The following is a 25,651-nucleotide window of genomic DNA, read 5'->3' on the forward strand; positions in this document are numbered from 1 at the left end:
GTGCTCCAGAAATGCACATATACACATATGTGTCCATTTGTGATTAAGCTGTAACATTGCATTTTCTTTTAGTAGGCAAAGTTATGGGAGAGCAGGTGGGTATAAGTGCATCATTTGTACCAAGTACAGGACTGTTACAAGTGCTCAATGATAATTGCAAGAAGCAAACCAAGCAAATGATAGGAGGCAGTTATTATTATTGTGCACACAATGCTAGTCTGTATACAGTTGATTTGTGTTCACCTCTTATAAATGCTCCATTCTTCATCATTCTTTCCACTACCTCTATTATTGGAGTCCATTACCTCTATTGTTGGAGTCAGCAGCTAAGTTGTACCTAAGTCATTGAAGGATGAAGAGAGAAGTGTGTCACATCCATCCATCCATCACCTGAGATTCCCCCTGCAATCACTCTACTGGGAACAAAGTGACTGATTATACCAGGGCAGGGTGGTCAGCAGGGGTGGAGGGGGGTCAGTGCTAACCGCGCATGCACAGACTCCCTGCACCCGGCTCAGCACATCACAGGCACAGACTCCTTTCGGAGCCCTGTCCCTGCGCATGTAGGATGATACATACCGCCAATAGGATCGCATTTTACAATGATATCCTGGGGGGTAATATTAAGCCCAGATCACATTTTATATGCAATCCTTAATAAATGGGCCCAAAAGTCTCATTCCCATGCCACAAGCATTAGATCATACATGCCAGTTGCATAACCTTCTTTACATGCACATGGCCAATATCAATGGCAAGTCGCTGAGCGCCCATACATGTGTGTTTAGCAGTATTACAAGAGCTACGTCTGTATTTGCCTAGGGCACCTTGAACCTTTAATCAGGCCCTGGGTAAAGTACCTGTACAGTACCTTCTGCAATGCATTCAGTGAGCTATTGGATGCAGTGGCGTAACTATAGCACCGCAGCCCCTGTGGTCACGGGGGGGCGCTGTACATGTGGGGGCGCCGGGGGGCTGCGTTGCTATAGTTAGCACCCTTCCGTCCGCCCATCCACTGCTTGCCACCCGCCCGCCCATCGCCCGCCAATCCGCCGCCCACAATAAAATGTCCGCCCCATATAGCAGACAGTTCTCTGAAACTGTCTGCTGTATGGGGGCGGACATTTTGTGTTGGTCCGTCTCCATAGCAGAAGAATGAAGCCAGCAAGGGAGCCGGGACCAGCGGCAGCAAGACAGGTAAGGCTGCTGGTAGGGGATGGGGGAGGGGGGGGTGCTGTGGAGAGGGGGGGGGGCGCCCCCCCCCATTAATGGCGGGGGGGGCGCCCAATTCATAGTTACGCCCCTGATTGGATGGCATTGTGGAACAAAGGTTAGCATTGCAACATCAACAGACATATGTGCTTGCTTCTGACCAAGAGTACTACAACAGGTAGTTTATATGTTCTCCCCAGCCTGTCTGGGTTTTCTAGGTACTCTAATTTTCTCTAATTAGATTTTAAATTCTACTGAGGCGAGGATGATGAGGATTAAACTATACTAACTAAATAAAAAATAACAATACAGATACTATGGCAGTAAGCTCAGATGGGTGCCCATGTCATCATGCATCCAATAATTCTGCATATGGTAACAGTTTTACATAACAGTGACGTCTTCATCTCTCCTTTTAAACACGGTTGGGTCACATTTATCCTTGAAAGAATATATCCTGATTTTTGCTGAATCATGGAAAGAATTGTCCGTCTAACAACTGACATTGCAATATACAAATTATGGAGTAAAGGTTATGTACAGAAATGGGTTATGTATATTGAGTGCCCATTTATTAGATTAGGTCATAGTTAGCCCCAAGACTGTATACAGTTTAGCAATAATGAATCTATGGGTAACCCCATCATGCTATACTTAATGTTTCAAAGTTTATACGCTTCAAATATGTACATCTTTTGATTTAAAAGTGATATGATTTAAGTCATACTGTTGTTTTAGACCTCTCTCTTGTGGTACCTTGTGTCTGGGGTACAGTCCACTTCACATGTATACATGATTGTTATGGGGGGTGAAGGAGAGGGTGGATTTTAAAATGCCAGCAAGCCTCTCAGCCAATACTAGAACAACTTATATCATTACATGGTCTGATGACAATATGTGTCTCTCTAGGGTTACAGATAACATCAGGTTTCTCTCATAGTTGAGGGAAATTGTTCAGAAAAAAAACATTTTTGTTCCATAATGACAGGCCATGGTTTATTTTGAATACTGTGTAGTATTTCACTAGTGTATACTTCTTCTTTCATTGCTCTATGTTTCTGTATTTTCTCATTTTGATCAATTATAATTTGGAAATAGAATTTTCAGTAACACCTCAACCCAAATCAGACACATATATATATATATATATATATATATATATATATATATATATATATATATATATATATATACCCTTACAATACTGAACAATATGTGCTGCCAGAGTACTAATGTTTTGTGGAAAATAAAAAATCAAAGGTGGGTAAACTGCCTTTGGTGACATTTTATGTGTAAATATTCATGTATTATAAGAATTACATGGTGCTTCACATCCCTCCTGTACCTTTCACTATCCAAAACTCAGTCTGTGGTCTCCTGGATGCCTTTATTCCCCTACTCCTATCATAGCCATATGGTTTGCGCAAGATCAGGTAGTGCATATCTGAAACAATATGTGCTGCTGTTATCATTCTAAATATGTGATTAGCAACAGGTTGGTCAACCACTGCCCTCCATAAAACACACATTACAAGGTACACATAAACAGAGGAACAGACTATGGAGTCTTTAAATCACACACACACACACACACACACACACACACACACACACACACACACACACACACACTCACACATATAAATAAATATATATATAAAGCTAGAGCTTTGAAAAGCTAGTCTGCTACCTTTTGTGTTTGTGCATGTGTGAGAAATAGATATAGTTTCACTCTCTGCCAGCAGATGGCAGTGTTTCAGAGACTCACGGACACTTGACGTGTATATAGATGATATACTGTATGATTGTTAGTTGCTTAACATACTTTAAGGCCCCCATACATTAGTCCGACTTGTCCTAGGGACAAGTCAGACTTGATTTCCCCTGCAGCTCCCCGGGTGGGGGATACACGATTAGGCACTTGATGTGCCAAATTTTGCATATGATAAATCTCATGGATTTATCATATGCAGTCCCCGGGGAGCTGCAGGGGGAGAGCCGGGTGGGGGACGCTGGGGAGCAGCAGGGAACAGCTGGGCAGGGTGAGCTGACAAATAGTCAGCTGGCCGGGGACACTGTTGATCCGGGCATGGGGAGAGGCTGGCAGGGGCAGTGTACACATAGGCAGCGGGCGGGGGGACGCCGGTGTACTCACGTGCTGGGCAGGACCAGGCAGACGCAGCTTCAAGGAATAAAAAAAACAATACAAAGAATGGGGAGCCAGTGATTGGCTGAGAGCTCTCTCAGCCAATCACTGCCTCCCCATTCGTTTGTATTGAAGCTGCGTCTGCCTGGTCCTCCTGCCCAGCAGTGAGCTGTTCCCCTCGCCGGTTCACCGGCGTCCCCCCGCCCGCTGTCTATATAGTGTCAGCTGCCCCTGCCAGCCTCTTCCCATGCCCGGCGTCCCCCGCCTGCTGATTATTTGTCAGCTCACCTTCCCCGGCGTCCCCCGCCCGCTGACCCTGCCCGGAGACTGCACATAAGATTTAGGAAATCTTATGTGCAGCCGGTGCGACTGCCCGACTCCGATCCGATGCGCACGGGACCGCGCATCGGGTCGGATAGGGTGTCAAAACATGCGATTTGGGACGATTTCTCAGCCCGATTCATCCGAATCAGGTGAAATCGGGCCCAAATCGCATAATGTATGGGGGCCTTTAGACTCCAACATGAGTGGATTTTCTTATCACACATAAATTTAACTACTATCTGAGATCCAGATGACTGCCTATAGGGTAGAGGAAACTTACTCTGATTTGATTTGCCTATAAATTCATTATTTCATTATTGTAAATCAAAAAGCTGCCAAACATATTGACATAAACTACATTTCAAAACGGAATACATACTTTACGCAAACAGATGGACATGATCTGGCATCAGAGGACTCCAGATCATTTTTGGCCTCCATACACTGCAATATCAGACCAGTTACCATAACATTATACAACCAGTACAGCTTTTATCCTTGGCAGATCTTTCCTATTTCACAGAATACACAGAGCTGGGGATTTCCTCTTCCTATTAGTCCTTTCCTGGATCATGGATATTATAAAAAATGATAAATGTGATTCCTCAGCATTTAGCAGTTCTGTGGCCCATCTATCTATCTATCTATCTATCTATCTATCTATCTATCTATCTATCTATTTATATTGTATAGTGTGTAGATAGTGGAAGCCTATCTCTGACAATGCTGTGCATCAGCAGCTCTGAGATCCATTCCATATACAGCATTATATACCTTATACACCTGTCTGTAATGTGGTTTATAAAAAAGGGCAGCCACACTGTCTATTATATATTTAAAACAAATAACATATATTTGTTCATACATAAAATACTATTCATAGCCAGTCAAAATGATTGCTTCTGCAATGTACTTTCACTTTGAGCAGCAACAGATTTAGCCCAAAAACTGTGCACCCTACCGCCAATCCCTATCTGCTCCTACCTGCTAGCTCTGTCTTCACAGCTCCCTCTCTCTATATCAAGCAAGTGTGAAACAGATCAGTGTCCCTGTAAAAATTGCTTTTGCTTTCTGTTATGACATTTTTAGCACACAAAGGAGTAATTTGGTCCGACAAGTGGCCTGTAGTGGTCACTGGCTGTATTTGACCTCACAGAGGTGAGGAGCAGTTAGCCTTTTTATCTGTAGAGATATTTTAGGAATAGTAATATATTTGGATGATAATTGTCACTTGTTTCTCTGCAATTTTTGCACACAATAGAACATACTTGCCTAGCTGACCCTCTCCATGCGGGAGAAAATGCTCTGTTCCTGGACTTCCCTGGTAATGTATGATTGCCATCACCTGTGGTGAAACACCTTTACCTAGCTCCCCACAGGTGCTGGCAATCATACATTACCAGGGAAGTCCAGGAACAGAGCATTTTCTCCCGCATGGAGGGTCAGGTAGGCAAGTATGCAATAGAATGTGCTGTGAGGTTACAAAATGTAGAGTACAATAGCATTGCTCCCTAGAAATACTCTATGTAAAATTATTCCCCCAACCCCAGCAGCGCATGTTTTCCAGGTCTCCTCACAATATCACAGCAGTAAGTTAACTCCAACTTTGGATTTTTTTAAATATCTCAGTGAGTAATAACTACACCTGTGCACTAGCTAGGTGATTTGGAAAACATGAGCTGTTTGAGGTCCTAAGGACTGAGTTTTAGAACCAATGCTTTACGCCAGGGGTTCTCAAACTCGTTTCTCAGGACCCCACACAGTTCGTGTTTTCCAGGTCACTCATTGCTCACTGGCACGTTTTGAAAGATCCACAGGTGGAGCTAATTATTTCACTTGATTCTACAAGGAGACCTGCAAAACATGCACTGTGTGGGGTCCTGACGACCAAGTTTGAGAACCTGTGCTTTATGCTTTCCTTGTTTTGGCCTATTAAGTAGTGCCCTATGGTGCATTATAATTAAAGAGAAGTCATTACCAGCATACCTTAGCCAAATATTTGCACCTGTATTCCAGCATATGCCTGAAAAATAACAAAATCATGAGATGTGAATGGTAAGTCATCAGTCACATTGTTATTTCGCAAAGAGTACAATCAGATAAATGCCATTAAAATAATGAGCAGAGCAGGGCTGTTTTGTCCTAGTAAGCTTTGATATTATATACCCTTGCTGGTCTTAAATAGATTAAGGGAGGTATGGATTTACAGAGATGTAGACAGGTAGAAAGCAAAGTAGTTAATTCAGCTGCATTAGAGTGTGAGGGAGAGACCTGTGTTTTGCAGTCCTATTATTGTATTCTGGGGCCTGTTGGGGTTAATGAGTTCTAGTCTTCAAAACATCTGCCCAAACCATTTCATTAGCTCAGTATCTACATAAGGCCCAGCTATGCCAATTCAAAGAAGTATTGTGGCATCAAGAAGACATGATGACCATTGGTTTAAAAGAGACACTTATTGGTACAAGTGCTGATTGATGGGATTAAATGATGACATTTGTACAGTGTCAGGGTCCACTATTGCTATATACTACACCAGTGTCTGTCACCGTGCCATGCACAGCAGTACCAAACTGGTGTGCTTACAGTCCCAATAACACTGGAAATGTCACTGGGGTGGGAAGTGTGTGAATGTTCTGTGACACTCGCAGGAAATAATGACATAAACATTTACAGACCCATGCCAAATCTTACATATTCCATATACAGTATACAATGTGTGCAATAAACTTTTAAAGACAGGAAAAAAAGATACTTGAATGAATAGTAACATGTTGGGTATTATTATTTTGGTCATACATTGTATTAACTTACATCATATATTGTGTTCATGTGACACGTGATGTTACACTATGTAAAAGTGGTGAGAATGTTGCTAGATAACATGAAATATACTTTTTCACACTGTACAACAAAGCAAAACTCATTCAGCCACTTGTAGATATGCACTAAAGAGCTTTCTGTCCCCCAGTACCCACACCTCTGGGGGACAGAAAGGGTTAGCTGCTAGGGCATGGGTGTTCTAAACAGATGTAATAATATATATTTGGATCTTTAATTAATCACCCCTAATTTGCCTAATATACCAAATATGCAGTCTCTCTCATATACCACCCAGTACATCTTGTACTCATGAGAACTATAACTCCCATCTTAGTACATTTCCCACATAGAGATGGTTCAATTCTCAAAACAAAGCAGCACAAGAAAATAATAGAAACGTTCGACATTTGTGTCATTTGTACATAGACGTCTACATACAGTATGGACACAAACGAGGGACACTGGATAGAAGTGGGACAGGAGTATTTAGATTTAGAAGAGGCACAAGCAATCCCTTGGGCAGTCACATGGTACTGAGATAGAACACGCATTAGGAAATATAGGATACGATTATTTTCATTCAAAATAGTATACCATACACTTCCAATAGTAATTCTCAGTGTGTTAAAAAGAATATAGAATTATTACGTTTAATAATTGCCCAATGGGACAATAATAAACTTGTTACAACAAAGAGTAAGAAGATAAATGTAGCATAATTTATGCTAATAGCTACTGTACAGAGGGATGGATAGAGCACAACACAGCGAATTGTTACTTGCAGTCCCCCCGTCCTGAGTCCAGACACAGCAGATCACTGTGATTACAGACTTGTGCGCCCAGGCAGAGGAGCGCAGGCTTGGGATGCTCCTGGACTTTGGTTAGTGGCTGGAAGGAGGGATAACAAGTAGCTGCCAATATTTAACTAGGATGGCTGGCCATCAGATCTTTCTTTGTTTGCTTGCAAATGAATCACCCAGCGCACAGTCGGCGCCAGTGTAGATTTATCGCACTCTGGAGGGTGAGCAGGGGCGGCCACAGGACACAAAGCCGCTTCGCACCTTCCTGCTTTTCATCCTAGATTATCGCAGCCTCCCCGGCACTAATAATAGTCTCCAGGGAGCTGAGGATGGGAGGTCACTCATTAGGGAGGGCAGGCTTACAGCTTTATTAGGGAAGGGCACAAACAAGACCTCTAGGGTGAATGGGTACAACTGGTGTCAGGGCATTAGGGCACTCCATTGTTAGCACTCGTGTGGCCCTGTCATCGGTCATGTTGTGTGATAGTATAATACACTGCAGACACAGGCAGATTTCTGAATACAAGTACTAGCAACAATATATCCATGGACGATGATGATAACTTGTATCCAAATATAAAGAATTCATTTAAAAATTCCCCTAGCATTGTATCACCCCAGCGTAATGACGCTATGACATTATATATGGCTTTATAAAACCCATTCAAGCCAGAAATGTCCTTGCCATTTAGTATCTCCTCCCCTACACAAACACTGCCAGGCTGTGTGCTTAGTCCTGCTGGGAGCTTCCAGGGTGCAGTAAGATTTGGGATATTCAGCAGGGAAGAGGCCGGGTCCATCCTTGGCTGTCCTCTTATACTGTGTTATTCTTTGCGGCGAGAGGAGGTGAAAATTGCAGCCAATTAAGTGACACACGCAGCTAAAGGCTACAGACCTCAAATCAATTGTAACCACAAGGATTTAACTACATCTCCTCTGGGACAAGAGATGCATCCAGAGTACATCATATGTATTTACATAGATAAAGTATTATTATCCTTATTATTATTATTATCCTTATTATTATCATTATCCTTATTATTATTATTATCGTAAAGCTGGATACTAGAATCCATACAATAGAATGTATAGTAGAATGCAGGACATAGGATGCAGGCACACACGAAAAGACACATACACACACATTTCTCATTATAAATATAGGCTTATTATATAAACACAGGGAAACTGCATATGCTACTAAAAGGATGCGGGCTGGCCTTGATCCCTCTTCTTGCAGACTGAGCCCCCTCCCATACAATATATCCTGGTGAATGAGAGTGATCCGAGACTCTGGCCACTAAACAGACTTGACCAGGCTGGCGCCGAATGCTCTTAAGTATGTGAGTCAAAAATGCAATGTTGGGAGAGCTAATCACTTCAGATGTTCCGCTCCTATCTCACTGCATTTAGCTCACAATGCTGCTCCTTTCTTCCTTCCCTGGCAATCTGCTCTCCCATCTACCCTCTTTAACCCTTTCTGCAGGAGGGACTGTGTGCTTAGGGAGCATACTGTATATGTCAACGCATTCAATGCCAATTTTCACAGGCAGCTTGGACCTGTTTAAGAGACCACACAATTCCTTAGTAAATATATGGCAATCATTTTATGTGCATTTAAAATGTACAAGTCTACATAGGTTTTGACTCTTATACAGTAGAATCAATATTCGTTTGACAAGTAATCAGGAAGAGTGGACTAGTTGATATAATTGTATGATACGAAGCATTAGTACCTAAATTCCCAGCAGGGTTACCCCTTCCTCACCCCCGCCCCCTCTCACCCCCCCCCCCCCCCCCCCCCTCTGAGTACAAGCAGCAGACCCAGTGACTGGACATTTCACGGTTTGTCTTACAAATGATGTCTTGATTACTGGACAGATAGGGCCGGGGTGAAGAAAGGCTACAGGGCCGGCAATCTGTCCAAGTGATCCCAGGGCGAGATATCACACGGAATTAGTGCAAAGAAGAAACAGTGCTGTCTGGGAGATTACAGGCGTTATCCCTACTAAATACACTTTCTCCAGTCCTGGGAGGACAGGGATCAAGAGATCCCTCACAATTTACCATTTACAGTAAGGATCTAGCTCAGTCGGGACAGGCACAGATTTGGGGGTCTTATTTTAATTAGGATGAAATTACCCAAAAAAAGTCCGTGAATGCGAAATATGCCCCCTTATGCAGTACAGGTGTAAAGACACACACACACACACACACATATATATATGTGTGTGTGTGTGTGTGTGTGTGTGTGTGTGTATATATATATATATATATATATATATATATATATATATAGTGTCTGTACATACTGTGTGTGTGTGTGTGTGTGTGTGTGTGTGTGTGTGTGTTTGCGTGTGTGTATACACACACACAACTCTCACACACACACACACACACACATGCAATTGTACTATTGTGTGCACATATTACAAGTGTGTGTGTGTGTGTGTGTGTGTGTGTGTGTGTGTGTGTGTGTGTGTGTGTCAAGTTTCCCTGATTCCAGTCCCAGATTTCTGTGCTGCTCGCACTTATCCTTCCTGCCATTGTACAGCAACAAGGCGATGAAATCGGATCCCCACTGAGTAGCTGTTGATAAGTCAAAATTGGAAGTGGCCAGAGGAGTGTGGGACAGAGAACCCGGAGATAGAGATGGGGTGTCAGGGAAAAGCCTGCCCTCTGTGGCCACATCCAGCTACAGGCAGCTCCCCTCCCCCCTGCACTCGCTAACTGTATGTGTTTATTCTCTGTCTCTCTTTCCTACAAAGCCACCTAGAGGTTACTGACTTTCTCTGCCAGTGATTAAATAGCCTGTTCTGTTCTTCCACCCCCTACACCTTCCTGCTCTATCCCCTCCCATCTGATCTGATCATGTTGACATATTCACACGGCATTATGTAGTAGTGATGCTTTGCTGCAACGTTACAGCTTCCGACACCTTCTTTTTATAACTCAGCCCTGTCCCCATCCACCAGACCTGTCAAAACCACGCCTATGGAGCCACACAATTGGTCCAAAAGCGTCAAAGGGCCAATCAACTAGGTCTGGACTACTTGGATTGCCACAACACATCCCTAGGATCTGGTGTAAGGAGAGAGACTACTTTCACACAGAGGATACTTGGAGCAGAGAGTGTCCTTTCTATTATTTCTCCTGTGTCCCCCTCTTTCTTTCTGTCTCTCTCTTCCTTCTACACCTTCTTATTCTACACACCTATCTCAGAATACAGGCTGCACACTGGGGGCATAGAGATCCTGCAGTGTGGCAGAAGTCAGAACGATCCTGCATGGTGGAGGAAAAGTAAGAGAAAGATACAAATACATCAGAGTGTTGCTGAGTCCTTACCAGGCTGCAGAGCTGAGGAGAAAGAGTCTGCACGGAAGCTGCTTGCAGGGAAGAAATAGAACTCTGGGACTAGATTTCCTGCCTCCTCAGATCACAAAGGTGGACTCTCCTCTTCTTGCTTGGCTGTAAGGAGCTGGGGATTTTGTCCTACACGCCACTTTTTAGGAGCATTACTTTTTCTTTTTTTTCATTGTGTGGACTGATCATTTTGCATCTGACATTTTGTTTATTACTGACGTTCTGGACGTTGTGTTGCTATTATTATGTACTTGTAAAGGTCCCTGAGCGTGGACCAAGTCCTGAGTTGTGATATCCAAAGGGTCGGTGTGGATGAATTTATCCATGAGAGATCCAGTAATTTCAGGGTCAAGCATGGCTTACCACCCATTCCTATCACATCGGGCACCGGACTTTGCAATGAGTGCAGTTCTTGGACACCAGCCTCCTTTTTTCCCAACTCTGGCTCTACCACCCAATGGGGCTGCTCTTTCTCTTCCTGGTGTCCTAGCCAAACCCATCATGGATCAATTAGTGGGTGCTGCGGAGGCTGGCATCCCCTTCTCTTCTCTGGGTCACCAGGCAGCTTCTCATTTAAGGCCTCTCAAAACTCTTGAACCAGAAGAAGAAGTTGAAGACGATCCAAAAGTTCATCTGGAAGCCAAGGATCTCTGGGAACAGTTCCACAAGAGGGGAACTGAGATGGTCATCACCAAGTCTGGGAGGTGAGTCATAGTCTTTGTTTTTATTATCTATTAATTGGCCCAAACACTAAACATATACAGAGACACAGCAAGTGCAGACAATGAGGAGCTTGTATAAGTAAAAGAAACTAATAGGCTCAATGGAAATTCTTCAACTATCGCTTCAAAGATCTGCTGTTGTCATGCCAAGGAGTGTACAGATTACCTGGGAATGAGAAGCGGGTGTACGTGTTTTCCTTCTATCCCTCTCTCTCTCTCTCTCTATATATATATAATTGCCGGATGGGGAGCTCTCTTATACGTACAATAAAATTAGTATTGCAACTATTGCAGTTAAATCATGAACACATAAGCACAGATTTATATACCCCCCCACCCCACCCCATATATATATATATATATATATATATATATATATATATATATATATATATATATATATATTGTTAGAGAGTTGTAACAAGAATACTTCTTGATTAAGTATATACTCCTAAAGCTAAAGAGCCCAGGTAAGGAGTGAACACCCCACCCTAGATACACCCCCCCCCCCACCCTCCACACACACACACACACACACCTCTTGCTTATTTATGATTGTTGTGGTCAAAGTTTTGCATCAAAGGTTATTGTGGAATGATGATTTGTTTTATGATGTCATGTGCTTCCTGGTGAGCTGCTGCATGAGATAGTGATTGTGGCCTTCTGCTAAAGTTTAATCACAATGTTACACGTCTTGATAAGGCATGTACACAATCATAGAGACGGCGCCTGTACAATGGAAATATCATGGACGTGTATCATTTCAATTCAAAGAGCAAATGTAAAAAATATTTACTGAGGCCATAAGCAGCTTACAAGTGATATTAACTCCTTCCGTGCAAACGAAGCAGCACTAACTGCAACTGACAAGGTTAAACATTAAATTGTGTCGCTTTGATCTTCCGCTTATAGCGCCCTGTTCGTTATATATCAGAAAGAGAGGCTGTATATATGTAAATACAAGTACTTTCTAGTTATAGGATGCAACCAAGGTTGACAGAACTGTATTTCTCAATCCCCTTCTTTTAATCTTTCAGGAGAATGTTCCCTCCGTTTAAAGTACGATGCACAGGCCTTGACAAAAAAGCCAAGTACATTCTGCTTATGGATATAGTGGCTGCAGATGACTGCAGATACAAGTTCCATAACTCCCGCTGGATGGTGGCTGGGAAGGCTGACCCCGAAATGCCCAAGCGAATGTACATCCACCCCGACAGCCCGGCCACGGGAGAACAATGGATGTCCAAAGTAGTGACCTTCCATAAGCTCAAACTCACCAACAACATATCTGACAAGCATGGATTTGTGAGTTGGCTCCTCATTATTGTTTATAATGCACCAAGTCATTAACTGTTGTATATTTTAAATCTAAATTAATATGATATACTATACTATTGAACAACAATTATATATATATACATATATATATATATATATATATATATATATATATACATATTTATTATACATACATATTAGTCTCAATTTTAGCATTTTACTGCTGTGTTTAAGTTTGGTGATGTGTTACCGATGAAAAAGGTGTTAGACTGAATCCTTCATGTTACCCAAAATGATTTTGTGTACCAATCGCCCCTCTTTTATTAGGGCCAGCATTAAACTGTGGACTTTTAAGCAAGTAATCGATGGCTGAGTTAACATTGGATTCCTTTTTTTCCTAAACCGGAGGGGTAGCTTTGTGACTGTAGTTGATAAAAGGGGCTTATTAATCAGATAAAATAAGTGTAATGATTGTATGAGGGTGGGCGATAAATCAAGTCAGTGTCTCCTTAAACAATTAACAAATAAGAGGGGTTATAACCAGTTTTGTGGCTCTTCACATACAAGCGCTCATATATTATTATATTAATAACTTCTTTATACAGCGGGATTTCACCTCTTTCTATTCTATAGTCAATGGTTTTTATTTGTAAGAAGCTATTATGTCATATACATTTGTGTGCATGAGATACATTTGCACAAATCGCATTATAGATTGCATATCTAATTGGATATTTGTTATTTATTTTGTACACTCAGAACAAAGTGCTTATTTCAGTTTCCATCGATTTGTTACAGTCATCTTTGTTTTGCAAACAAGTAGAACGTTTATGTCTTGGCTAAAAGGGGGAAGATTGAATAGAAATATGGAATACTTTTTAAATTTTGATTCATTCATTTGATTCCAGCCAGGCATTTAGCCAGGTTACACAGTGCTTTACCACGTACTGTGTTGCACGCCATAATGGAATAGAATTAATGTTACAATGTTAGCACCAGGAAGCCCGTACTTTCCTTTATTACACATATATATCTATTTTAATATAAATGAATGTATACTTTTCTTTTTTTAATAATATGTATTTTTAAAATGTAATTGAAAACATGGCTTATTATTCAGAGGAATCCTAATCAGCCAGATGGGTTGGGAACAGTTTCTCAGTACTGATTGATTTCTGTTATACCTTGCAGACTATTTTAAACTCCATGCACAAATATCAGCCCAGGTTCCACATAGTGAGAGCGAATGACATTTTGAAACTACCCTACAGCACATTCAGGACCTATGTGTTTCCTGAGACCGAATTCATAGCAGTGACTGCATACCAGAATGATAAGGTAAGGAGCTTCTATGGATTTATACAACGTGCTTTGGCTTTTTTCCCACAAAGATTTTTTTATTATACATTTATACTCTCCAGTCAAGAAGTGATCCCCCTCCCCCCACAACACCTTCAGCCTGCCTATCTTATCTGGTAGAGGGGTCATCTTCTATGTATATATGACTTTAGAAAATGAGTGTATGCATTGCAGTGCTGTCTAAAGAGTGGACTTTCCACTTTTGTCTGTGCAAAGTAGATCTGAAAAAGATCAAAGTGCTAATGTATGTGTTGCTTGTAAATATTTAACAATATGGAGACTAAACGATGTTTAACATTGTTATATAGCTAGTTAAAGATATCTGCTAGGGAAATCTATCCTTATTATGTTACCAGGATATTCTACCTCTAATTGGAGACATTAGAACCCTGCTACTATCCATGTAGTATCTCATATTCAATATATATTATACCTATCTACAAATGATTATGGCCCCTGCCACTTACATATTGCCAACATGACTATATTTTCAATAGTTTTTATTGAGACTATATAACTGTGTGTTGACTATGGTATTATTGCACTGTGACTGGTAGCTATGTATTCTGATTAGTAACTTAAATTATTAATTTTTTATATATATATATATATATATATATATAGATAGATATAGATATGTATATATATATATATATATATATACTGACTATAGTCACTGATATACATGTTACTGTTACAGATCCCAAATGTACATGTATTGAGCAATAGTGTGTGTACTGTATACTATGAGCTGTAATCTGTACATAAGAGGAAATCAGAGGCACTGAAATTCTGTAGATAACTAATATGAGAAATGCCCACTTGCACATTACATTATTTACTTGTTCACTAAAGGCCTCTTCGGATTCATCATTAAATAAAAGGGTTTTAGCCAACATTAAATAAAACCCCAATATAGGACTTTGGTTTAGTTCTGCTATAAGGTGAGACAGGGGAAGAGGGAGAATGGGGAGAGGGAGGGGTACAGGGAGAGAGAGAGATAAATGGAAACAAATGCTCCCAATCCGCGTCCCCTGTATAATTTAAAAAACATTTCCCCGATGGAAGTATGGGGCTTCTATAATGAAGCACAGTCTGAGCACCCTACAGCGCGATTCATACTGAAAGAAATTGAGTTGATTCGTGTATTTATTGTTCATTGGGCAGTATTCGTTAGCTGGTGAGGCTGGAAAACAGGGCAATTTAACCCGTTCTGTACCAGAAAAAATAGTAGCACTCTTTTATATTTAGATATGTGTGTAAATGGTTTAATTAGGGCAACATATTCTCATATATGTCATATATGTTTCAGCGCCCATGCCAACACGTGCTCTCCCCCTTTCTACCCTTTTAGATCACGCAATTAAAAATCGATAACAATCCTTTTGCCAAAGGTTTTCGTGACACGGGTAATGGAAGAAGGGAGAAAAGGTGAGTGTGACAGGCCTTAATTGTTTATTTAACATAGATAAGCCAAGAGTTTTTTATTTTATTTTTTTTCGTATTAACCTCCCTCAGTTTGAATTGAAATCGATCCATCCAAGGGCAAACTTTTTTTTTAATTTGCAAATAGCAAAAACGATAGCAAATTTTTGCAATTGCGGTTCTAGAAAGTTTTTGTGCAAATTACGAATTGGTCAATTTTCTGCAGATATTATGCATAATTAATAACCTAGGATTTGTTTATTCAACGACAATGACGTAAGCTGCTTCGACAGATAGCGAATTTGCCTGCGAATTATAACCTCCTTATGTATTACGATCCGCCTGCTGAAATGAGAATCAGTTCTGCTAAGGATGGAGCTGGGCACCAGCGTGCACAGCCTCGGAGTAGCGCTGTGAATAGAAAGTTGTTAATTTTACTCAAACCTCGTGAAAGTTACGAGGAAATGTTCATTTCTATTAAATTTCCAAGCAAAAGAAATACAGTTTTCAAAAACTGATCATAAAACCAAACGCAGTTAAAATAAACATGGAGGGGGGAACACTGCGTATTTTGGCTGCTCTCGTAATATGAAGGCAAATGTTATTGCACATCCAGATAAAACGCAGGGTACGGGGACATCGGATATTGGGGGAATTCTCCAGTATGTTTAAAGTTTAAATTTAGAAGTAAAAACAAAACAAAACAAAAATAATGTGCTTATGAGATTATTTTTACATAATATTTGTAGATGTAATATGCAAATATCTGTAAAGCGGAGGCTTGTCTGTAGAATTGGACAAATAGGATAATATTTGGCAATACTTTGAGGAACTTCCAGAATTAGGGGTTTTGCAGTGACAATGTGAATCTGCCTCGTCTTTTCCACATGAAATCATTTTTTTTGTCCCCTCTAAGAATTTCTTACACCTCGGATTGAAAAGGTAGAATGACACTTTGCTGTCACATAGTTTGGCCATCTGACACTGGGGGGGTAATAGAAGCCATTGCAGATGTTTGTTTTCTTACTCCAATGCTAGATAATTTTGTCTCTCTCTGTAACATTTCTCAGCTATGTGTGTGTCCACTGACACGTATAAGGTAGGTAGATAGATAGATAGATAGATAGATAGATAGATAGATAGATAGATACCTGATTTATCATTGCTAATAGCTAAAAGCCATACTATTAAAATCGTTAATTGTTAATTGATTAAAATAGTTCCCTGGTAACTGCGATGACTGTTTAACACTGGCATTGTGATATTCATAGGCAAATGGTAACACTGTTGTGACGAGTTGCATTGGTGGTTTGTTATTACATAGCATAGATTTTGGCCAATCAATGCGCAAATGTATAGTGTGAAAGTAGGAAGCTTCTGTCCCATTTTCTGCAGCCCCCATTCTCTAGAGTACTCGGGGTCTGTCAGGTCTCCAGCAGTTAGTGCTTTGTGCCAGAGGTCAGATACTTCTGTCTCCCGTCTGTTTATACTGTGTGTAGGGAATTATACACATTAACCGTGCGATTTGCTTTTTTCCTAGGAAACAACTGACCCTTCAGTCCATGCGAGCCTTTGATGAACAGCAGAAGAAGGATAATGGCAGTTCAGATGAGTCCTCCAGTGAACAGAATGCGTTTAAATGCTTTGCCCAGACCTCCTCTCCAACCGCATCCGCAGTGGGCACTTCAAACCTTAAAGGTACATTCCTAATCTCCCATTAACCCCATCACTCAGACCTCCCTATCCTCTTGAGATCACATATGTGGTGGCAGAAGTTAGTATTTGCTAATCCCTCTTCTAGTGTGCTGAATGGGGTTGCTTGGGTTAACAGGAAGAAGTTAGTACAAACTGGTGGGGGGGGGGGGGGCTCTCTACTGTGAACCCTTTCAGGACTGATTATTTAGACTGCAAGCAGTTTACTGAATGTGACCGCATAGGAGGGGCTTGTCCCAAGCCATGTTTTACGTTTTAAAATGATAGTATAAAAACAATTACATTTCAAATATAGTAATGCCCTTTCTAATAAATAAACCGATTGTTCTACTATTCAAACGATGCAGTAAATAAAGATTCTTATGAAATAAAGTGGTCTTTACGTCTCCCATATAATTATTTATCCTAATGATAATCATTGGTTTATTCCTATAAGGAAAAAATAATATTGTTACCTTTTTTGAGTAAATGATGACACAGCTGTGCTTTGTAGTACATTATATTCTAGTTTAACCCATGAACATAACTATATTCACCAATGCCCTTAGAATATGAATTCCGAACTCAGTGAGTTTTATTGATGCTGTTTAGGTCTAAATAAAGTTTCTTGAAACCAATTAGATGTCCTTTCTTCTTGTTTTAAGGACTGTGTGATAGTGAGGTTGAAAGTGATGACGATATTAAAGACGAAGCAGGACAAGACACTGGGGACTCGGCCAATATATCCACCACCACCAGTGATCACCCCAAGGAGATGAGGAGCCCACCTAAACTCCCTCTGTTTCCCCCGGACACGGGCAGCAGGGGCAGGGAGCAGGGCATCAGGACTGGCAAGAGTTCCCCAGACTCCAGGCACAGCCCCGGGCAAATTTCCTCCAGCAGCAGAGTCCTGAGTGTGGAGGACCTCAAGACCCCTTCTAGGGATTCACATAAACTGGAGGAGCCTAAGCTCTCCAAAGAGCATTACCCACCGCTCACTGTGCAGACAGAGGGAACCTCCCATCATTTAAACCAAGGTCATCTACAAAACCTGGGCTTTCCTCCTGGGTTAACTGGGCAGCAGTTCTTTAACCCACTGGGGGCATCACACCCACTACTTTTTCACCCCAGCCAGTTTGCAATGGGGGGAGCCTTTTCCAGCATGGCAGCTGGTATGAGTCCATTGCTGGCCTCAGTTTCAGGAGCTACATCAGGTGTTAACAGTATAGAGTCTACAGTAATGGCCTCATCTCAAGGACTAGCAGGCACATCCGCGCTGCCTTTCCACCTCCAACAGCACGTCCTCGCCTCTCAGGTAAAGAGTCCTATCTAGTTATTCCATTATTTCTGTCCCTTCACTCTCCATGCATATGGCCTTAATATCACAGAGCTGTACATGGTATCAATTAGCAAGAAAGTACTTATTATAATCAAGGTTTGAACAACCAGTTTCCACATCCAGTTATCTACCTTATGTTGGAAAGATTACATAAATACATGTAGTTCTGTTCTCCAATATTGCTTCCATTGCATAATAGCTAAGTATAATAACAAGACATGTATTTTAAATATTGGTTAATTTAGTGCGATTTTCTTTATCCGTTGTTAGTACATAAATAAAAGAAACAGTACTACACTTTGTCAGGTAGGTACTCAGAGTGTACTATATAGGGAACAAAGCTTAGCACTTTTATTATTATCCAGCTCATAGCATTATACTCCTCTTGTTTGTGTGTGTATATATAGTATATATTACACACACAGACACACACAGACACACACACACACACACACACACACACACACACGTACAGAGTTCTATGTCCTGTCTGCACTTCCTGGTTCTTCCTCTTTCATCTCTGTACCTTTCATAGCGTCCTGATCTGTGTGTTTGATTTATGTGTTAGATATGAATTATATATAATTTGACCTCCATTCGCTGCCAGACAAGGGCTTGTACACTGGAGAATAAAAAAGCCCTCCGATCTGTAATTTCAGTACTTTCAATTCAGTATTTAAGATTCTACAAAGCATTAATACACATTAATAATGCAGATGTACTCTGGCTTTATGTAGAGCAGTGTTTTATGGCTACTTTTATGAGAATTCGTCCCTGAATATTTTTAGCAGTTATTTCCTATTAATTTAGATTTCTTATATGATTGTATTTTATTTTCCAGGGTCTGGCTATGTCCCCATTCGGAGGGCTCTTTTCGTACCCTTACTCCTATATGGCCGCAGCTGCTGCAGCCTCTTCTGCTGTCCACAGGCACCCTTTCCTAAATGCTGTGCGCCCCAGGCTGCGGTACAACCCATACTCCTTCCCGGTTACCCTGCCCGAGAGCAGCAGCCTACTCACCACTGCCCTCCATTCCCTACCCAATGGCACAATAGACGGGAAAGGCCCGAGACTGGTGCCCAGCCCCGCATCTGCTGCCCTGGACTCTGAACTGAATAGTAGATCTTCAACCCTGTCCTCTGGATCGGTCTCATTATCCCCCAAAATGTGCCCAGAGAAAGAGCCCAGCAGTGAACTGCAAAACATCCAGCGTCTTGTCAGTGGACTGGATTCCAAGCAGGACAGATCAAGAAGTGACTCACCATGACAGGCACAGCCCCTGCTCCGGCTTCTTCTCTCATTCCAAACTCAGTTTGTCATTGCACTTTGTATGTTCCAGAAACGTACCTCCGCCATGTCCTAGTAGTCAGTGTCTGCACACATGGTCCATACACAGCTACCAAGTTGGGAAGTAGAAGGGGGTTGTTTATAAGCTGCTAACCAGATATCAAGATATATTCTACCACTATTCAGCCCCTTACACGACAAGTGCTTACCTGCATGTTTAATGAAACATATCTGTCTACTGGGTGGAAGCAGAGGTCATAGATGAGGCGTCGTTTCATTGCAGCCTAAAAAACTTGAATATCGGTTAAATGTAATTTATACATATATCTGATTTTGACAGTTCAAACGATACTTTCATTGTTTGTGTACATTATGGAAAGATATGTCTGTTTACTGTTCTATGGAGCCTTGAATGACTATCTGCATGCTTAACAAGCTGGTGCTCTTAAGTAGCCTGATTTCCCACAAGTTTTGGCTGGGAAGAGCAAGCAAACCCTCCCTGCTTGCATTAGTCTCACACACACACACACACACACACACACACACATAAACATACATACATACACAAATACACACACACATATATATATATATATATATATATATATACACACACACACATATATATATACATACATACACACGTAATACACACACACACACACACACACACACACACACACACATATATACACACACACACACACACACACACACACACATATATATATACACACATTATACATACATATGTAAACATAGATGCATACTTATATACACACATACATATATATATATATATATATATATATATATATATATATATATATATATATATATATATATATACACACACACACACACACACACATATATATATATATATTTAGATTCAATGTAATTCATACCTGGTTACTGAACACAGATGTATAGAGCAGTTGCTGTTTCATTGCTTATACAGCCAGTCCTCACAAGTCATAAATGCAATAACAGTATACAGTAATGGTGAAAGGGAGGCAGTTCTAAACAGAAAGAAAAGTATTTATGTAATTATTTGATATCTCCTGTAAATAAATCGGAATACAAATTCTGATTATTAAACTTTAATTTATTTATATTGTACATATTTATGTAAATACGTCTCCATTGTGTTTATTTTCGCGTGTGTTTAACCTATTAGGTGCCAAAGGGACAGCATTACACTGCGTGGCACACAGTCATTTCCATTTCAAACATACACGAATTGATTCCCAGTTGTCATTATTTGGGGGGATGAGGGAATTCTGAAATTGTTGGGATCATTTTCTGTTGTGTCTAAGCTGTGGGAGGAGTTAGAGGTACACTGGGCGCACACCAGGTAACTGTAGGAAAGCGTATACCTGGGCCGGCCAGTGCTCCCTGCCTGCGGTGTACATCTGTATAAGATCTCCCCACATATCAGCCCTCTACATCACTGAGCAATTCAACAGACAAAATGCCTGTGTAATAGTCACCATAGAACCCTGTGTTGGATATGCCTGATGGTATGTGTACAGCTTTTCCTGAGCTGTGTGGCTTATAATATATGAAGGTATACATACATACATAAATATATATCTATACGATGTAATGAATGTTTCATTGGTAATGTTTCCCCTGTATTTCTTTATTTTCAAAGTCTCTACAAGTTTCAATAAAACATTTTTTATTGAATTGTACCTCATTTCTTACTATGGTCTCAATATGTAGCTTATGTAAGTACATGAAGTGTATATATTTTATATGTATATGTCGACAACTTTATTGAATAATACAAGTGTCTGCCTATGTGTGTGTGATGCACATACCAAACATTTAGGGCCAAAATAATATAATAGAAATGAACCATTGGTGGTGATCTATGCCCATGGTCTTTATAAATGATATATGTATACACACAGATCAAGTGTATTTACTATATATATATATTATTTTTTATTAGATTATCATATACTTGATACAACTTGCAGGTATAAGTTTGGTACTTTTTTCTCCGGTGACATAAACATTTGCAGGGTACAGGAAGACAGCAGAGACCCGGCTGACTGTCAATAATACACTGTCCTGTGTTCTGCATTAAGTAATGATCCAGTTACCAGCGGAATAACAGAGTAATCTATGCAGAAAACAGCTGCTCTTTGTAACTCCTGATAAGTCACAGAGTAGACCCCTCTGACAGTTGTGTTGCATTAGAGAAAAGATACGTTTTCCCTAAAACACGGACCGATATCTGTATTATTTCTGTCCAGGCGACAATTTCATTTTATATATATATATATATATATATATATATATATATATATATATATATATATATATATATATATATATATATATATATAAGCAACGTAGATTGAACTATAGAAATGATTATTAGACTGTGTGTTTAGCAAGTGACTTAACGTTTCCTGTTCATAAAGTCAGATTTAAAGCAAGAGATTTGGCTCAGATGGAGGAAAACTTTGCCAGACTGCAAATAGCAATCAGATGAAGAATTCCACTTTTATATCTTGATAGTAACTAGTTTATTGAAAGTTTAATGATGTGGGTTTACTTTTCGATAAGAATGTAACATCAGTAATATATCTGTTTAGCTCGTGTAAAATAAATTGCAAGTTACGCAAAACTAATTTAGCAATAATGTAATTTCTTTAAAAAAAAAAAAAAAAGAACATTTCAATACAAGGCAGTGCACCAGTCAGAGTAAAGCAAACAATGATCCAATTTTTACCTGAGTTAATAGGAATATCCGAAATGCAGGACTATCAAATGTCATCTGATTTCTCATACTATACAAGGAAGGCTCAAAACTCTAATCATTTATTAGTACTTATGAATATATGTGTGTGTGTGTGTGTGTGTTATATGTGTGTGTGTGTGTGTTATATGTGTGTGTGTATATATAGATAGATAGATAGATAGATAGATAGATAGATAGATAGATAGATAGATATAGATATAATCATATGTGTTTGTGTATATATGTGCGTATATATATATAGAGAGAGAGAGAGAGAGAGATAATCATATGTGTTTGTGTATATATGAGTGTGTGTGTGTGTATATATATATATATATATATATATATATTTATATATATATATATATATATATATATATATATATATATAAATATATATAGAGAGATAGATAGATAGATAGATAGATAGATAGATAGATATATTAATTGCATATTGTATTACATTTTCACTGTCTAGTTTTAATGCTGTATTACTAAGTATCAGTTATCTAAGGATCAGCATATACGTTGTATCTCCTTATTTTGCTGTGTCACTGATTACAGTCTATTCGACAGTTAATTTTACCAACGGGCTCATAGTCGGATTATGTATTCATTCATTCATTCATTCATTCATTCGTTCGTTCGTTCATGTTATCTGTAGTATAAAGGTAAATATGTCATATACATTTATGTAAATACGATATATAAATAAAATGGGTTTCATTTAAATGATCCTGATGTAAAACGTTTTAGACAACGTTGATAAAATAGTGTAAATTTGCAAGCAGGACCCTTCTGCCTTTATACTATCACCTAGCCTTGTTTTAATACTAGCTAGTGCTATGTAAGGAACTTCTGTTATTATTATTATTATTATTATTATTATTATTATTAGCAATTATATATATATATATATATATATATATATATTTAGTAAGACACTAATTAATAATGGCTGTGACATCATTTATGTATATTTAGTATATAAAATAACTGCTAATATAAAGCAGAAATGCAAACAAAGCTGAACAATCGAGAAAGCTTTCAATTACATTTAGTCAGGTTTTCACCCATATATTTTTTATTCGTTTTTATATGTCCAGTAGAACTCTTGTCTCCCCACATTACTAGGTAGACTCCATACTGTAGACCACTACTCACCGCGCCTCAGCCTGGAACCAATATGTCCTATTAATGCACAGGACAAGTGATGCAGATTAACACGTGATATAGTTTATCTATCTATCTATCAATCTATCTATTATAGGAAACAGAATGATAGATATTTTAATTAAAACAAACACACGTACATTTTATTTGTTTATTTTGTTTGTCGGTAGCAAATAGAGAGTATCCATTTTTGTTTTGTACTGTATTCGTGGTTTCATCATGTGCAATAAAATAAAAACAAAGACTTTTCCTTTCAGGTTCAGAATAGTCAGGGGGAAAAAACAAAACAAATAAAAGAAAGAAAAACAACCAATATCTACTTGAGAATGTGCCCTACAGGTAGAGGTCGGCTCCAAACGGGTGTCACTTTATTGGTATATAGTAACGTTAATGAGTAACCATTCTGGCGCTGGTGGGTAGGAGTAAAGCGAGTCATATATCTGGATTATCCTGTGTATTACTCACCTGGCGCCTTGCTTGATATCTCCAATCATTTTATGGCTCTTCCTCTTGTTGAAAGCTGGAGGGGAGGATTAAAGTAATGTTAACTGTCCCTCACTGCCACCTTGTGGTAAATTGTGGTATTATTTCAGACAAAAGGGTTTTCTTGAGCATAAATCTGGAGAAAAACCTCACAGGAGATATTTGTGAAAATACACTGTTCGGAAAACCGCCGAGGAAGATAAAGAGAAACAATAGCAAAAAGCAAACAAATAAATAAAGCGATTTTCTATTCCAGAAGAAATCCAGAATGCTGCTGTCTGGGCAAGACAGGCAGCAATAGACAACTTACTACAGGAGCTATTTATATTGTGCAATTGAAGTGCCTTAACCAGCATTGCTAGCATTGTTTCTCAGTATTATATCTTCTGGATATATATATATATATATATATATATATATATATATATATATATATATATATATATATATATATATATATATATGTATATAATGAGTCAGATTTCAGTATTTATCGCAATAGTTGCATTGTATTGTTATTGTTATTGAAAACTACAACTTTTACAGGACTTGTTGGGTGATGCCGTTTAATACAAGAGGTAGCAGTCAGCTTCATACATAAAACATGTAGTAAAGTTTAATACGCTAATATAGTCTAATACATAAAACATGCTACGAAGCTTTGAACGAAATGTAAAATGACTTAATACATGTAAACCAGCGTGATATAGGTGATGCCGTTTTCTACATATGACATGGGATGCGGTTGAATACATACTGTATACCAATGACTTTATTGCAAAAGAAATAACATGTCGTTTAGTACATACAACATGCTAAAGAACAGAAGAGCTTTAATGCCTAGTAATACATACGGTAAGTTAAGAAACTTAGTGCACATGATATGTAATGCAGTCTAATACATCAGCCATGTAATTGAATGTAATGAATAAGACACAGCACAGTTTAATACGGGAGACCAGTAATGCGTGCGTAGGTCAAATCTATTACTCCCAGCTCAGCACCACTCTCCTGCCCCCAGTGAGCGCCTGACCTTATGCAAGGTCGCCTTCAAGAGTGCCTCCTGTACTGGATGTACAAAGGGCAATACAGTATGTCATGTCACCTATAATTGATTTGAATTATAATTATCAAGATGATAATTACATTCACTACATTCACTGTATAATTTATGGGTATTTTATAATACATTCAATTATTCAATTGTGTAATTGCATGCGCATTTTATCAAACAGTTGTTTCAGTGGGCAGATAATGTCTTTCCAAAGTATACCCTGTACCCCATAAGTAATATGGGGAGGATTATTACGTACAGCAGAAGCCTGGTGCTAGGACGGTGTATTGTCCAGAACAGGGCAGGACACCACTGTACACTATATTATGTTTCAGTTCTTCTATCTATTATAAGCTATGGCGTTATGTTCCAGTACAAGTGATTAATAAACTGATTTTACGTTTATATGGATTATA

The 25,651-nt window shown here is 39.4% G+C and overlaps 1 protein-coding gene and 1 long non-coding RNA gene across 3 annotated transcripts in view; one reads left to right on the forward strand and one right to left on the reverse strand.

Moving 5' to 3' along the window:
• The window catches only part of LOC146007303 (uncharacterized), a 34,351-nt gene extending 22,869 nt beyond the window's left edge, over nt 1-11,482 (reverse strand). The window contains exons 1-2 of one of the 2 annotated variants that reach the window (XR_014444325.1): nt 10,648-11,482; nt 5,669-5,705 (exon numbers count right to left, since the gene is read on the reverse strand). This is a non-coding gene — a long non-coding RNA (uncharacterized LOC146007303). Of the gene's footprint in view, nt 1-5,668; nt 5,706-7,280; nt 7,378-10,647 lie in introns of those variants that run through there. The other variant, XR_014444324.1, reaches the window with a different exon arrangement.
• On the forward strand, nt 10,185-20,575 carry TBX3 (T-box transcription factor 3). Its single transcript, XM_083145642.1, has 7 exons — nt 10,185-11,369; nt 12,425-12,692; nt 13,857-14,003; nt 15,379-15,455; nt 16,990-17,147; nt 17,807-18,456; nt 19,322-20,575. The coding sequence occupies exons 1-7, from the start codon at nt 10,978-10,980 to the stop codon at nt 19,745-19,747; spliced, it is 2,118 nt and encodes a 705-aa protein (XP_083001768.1). The 5' UTR covers nt 10,185-10,977; the 3' UTR covers nt 19,748-20,575.
• Nucleotides 20,576-25,651: the final 5,076 nt, after the last annotated feature.

Source organism: Crinia signifera, chromosome 1, assembly GCF_055691185.1.
Source record: "Crinia signifera chromosome 1, ASM5569118v1, whole genome shotgun sequence".
NCBI lineage: Eukaryota > Metazoa > Chordata > Amphibia > Anura > Myobatrachidae > Crinia > Crinia signifera.

Bases quoted from the DNA above. Each gene is read 5' to 3' on its own strand.
- TBX3 (XM_083145642.1), top strand. From the start codon at position 10,978: ATGAATTTATCCATGAGAGATCCAGTAATTTCAGGGTCAAGCATGGCT. The intron at 15,456-16,989 runs GTGAGTGTGACA...CTTTTTTCCTAG, and splicing joins AATGGAAGAAGGGAGAAAAG to GAAACAACTGACCCTTCAGT. The intron at 18,457-19,321 runs GTAAAGAGTCCT...TTTATTTTCCAG, and splicing joins AGCACGTCCTCGCCTCTCAG to GGTCTGGCTATGTCCCCATT.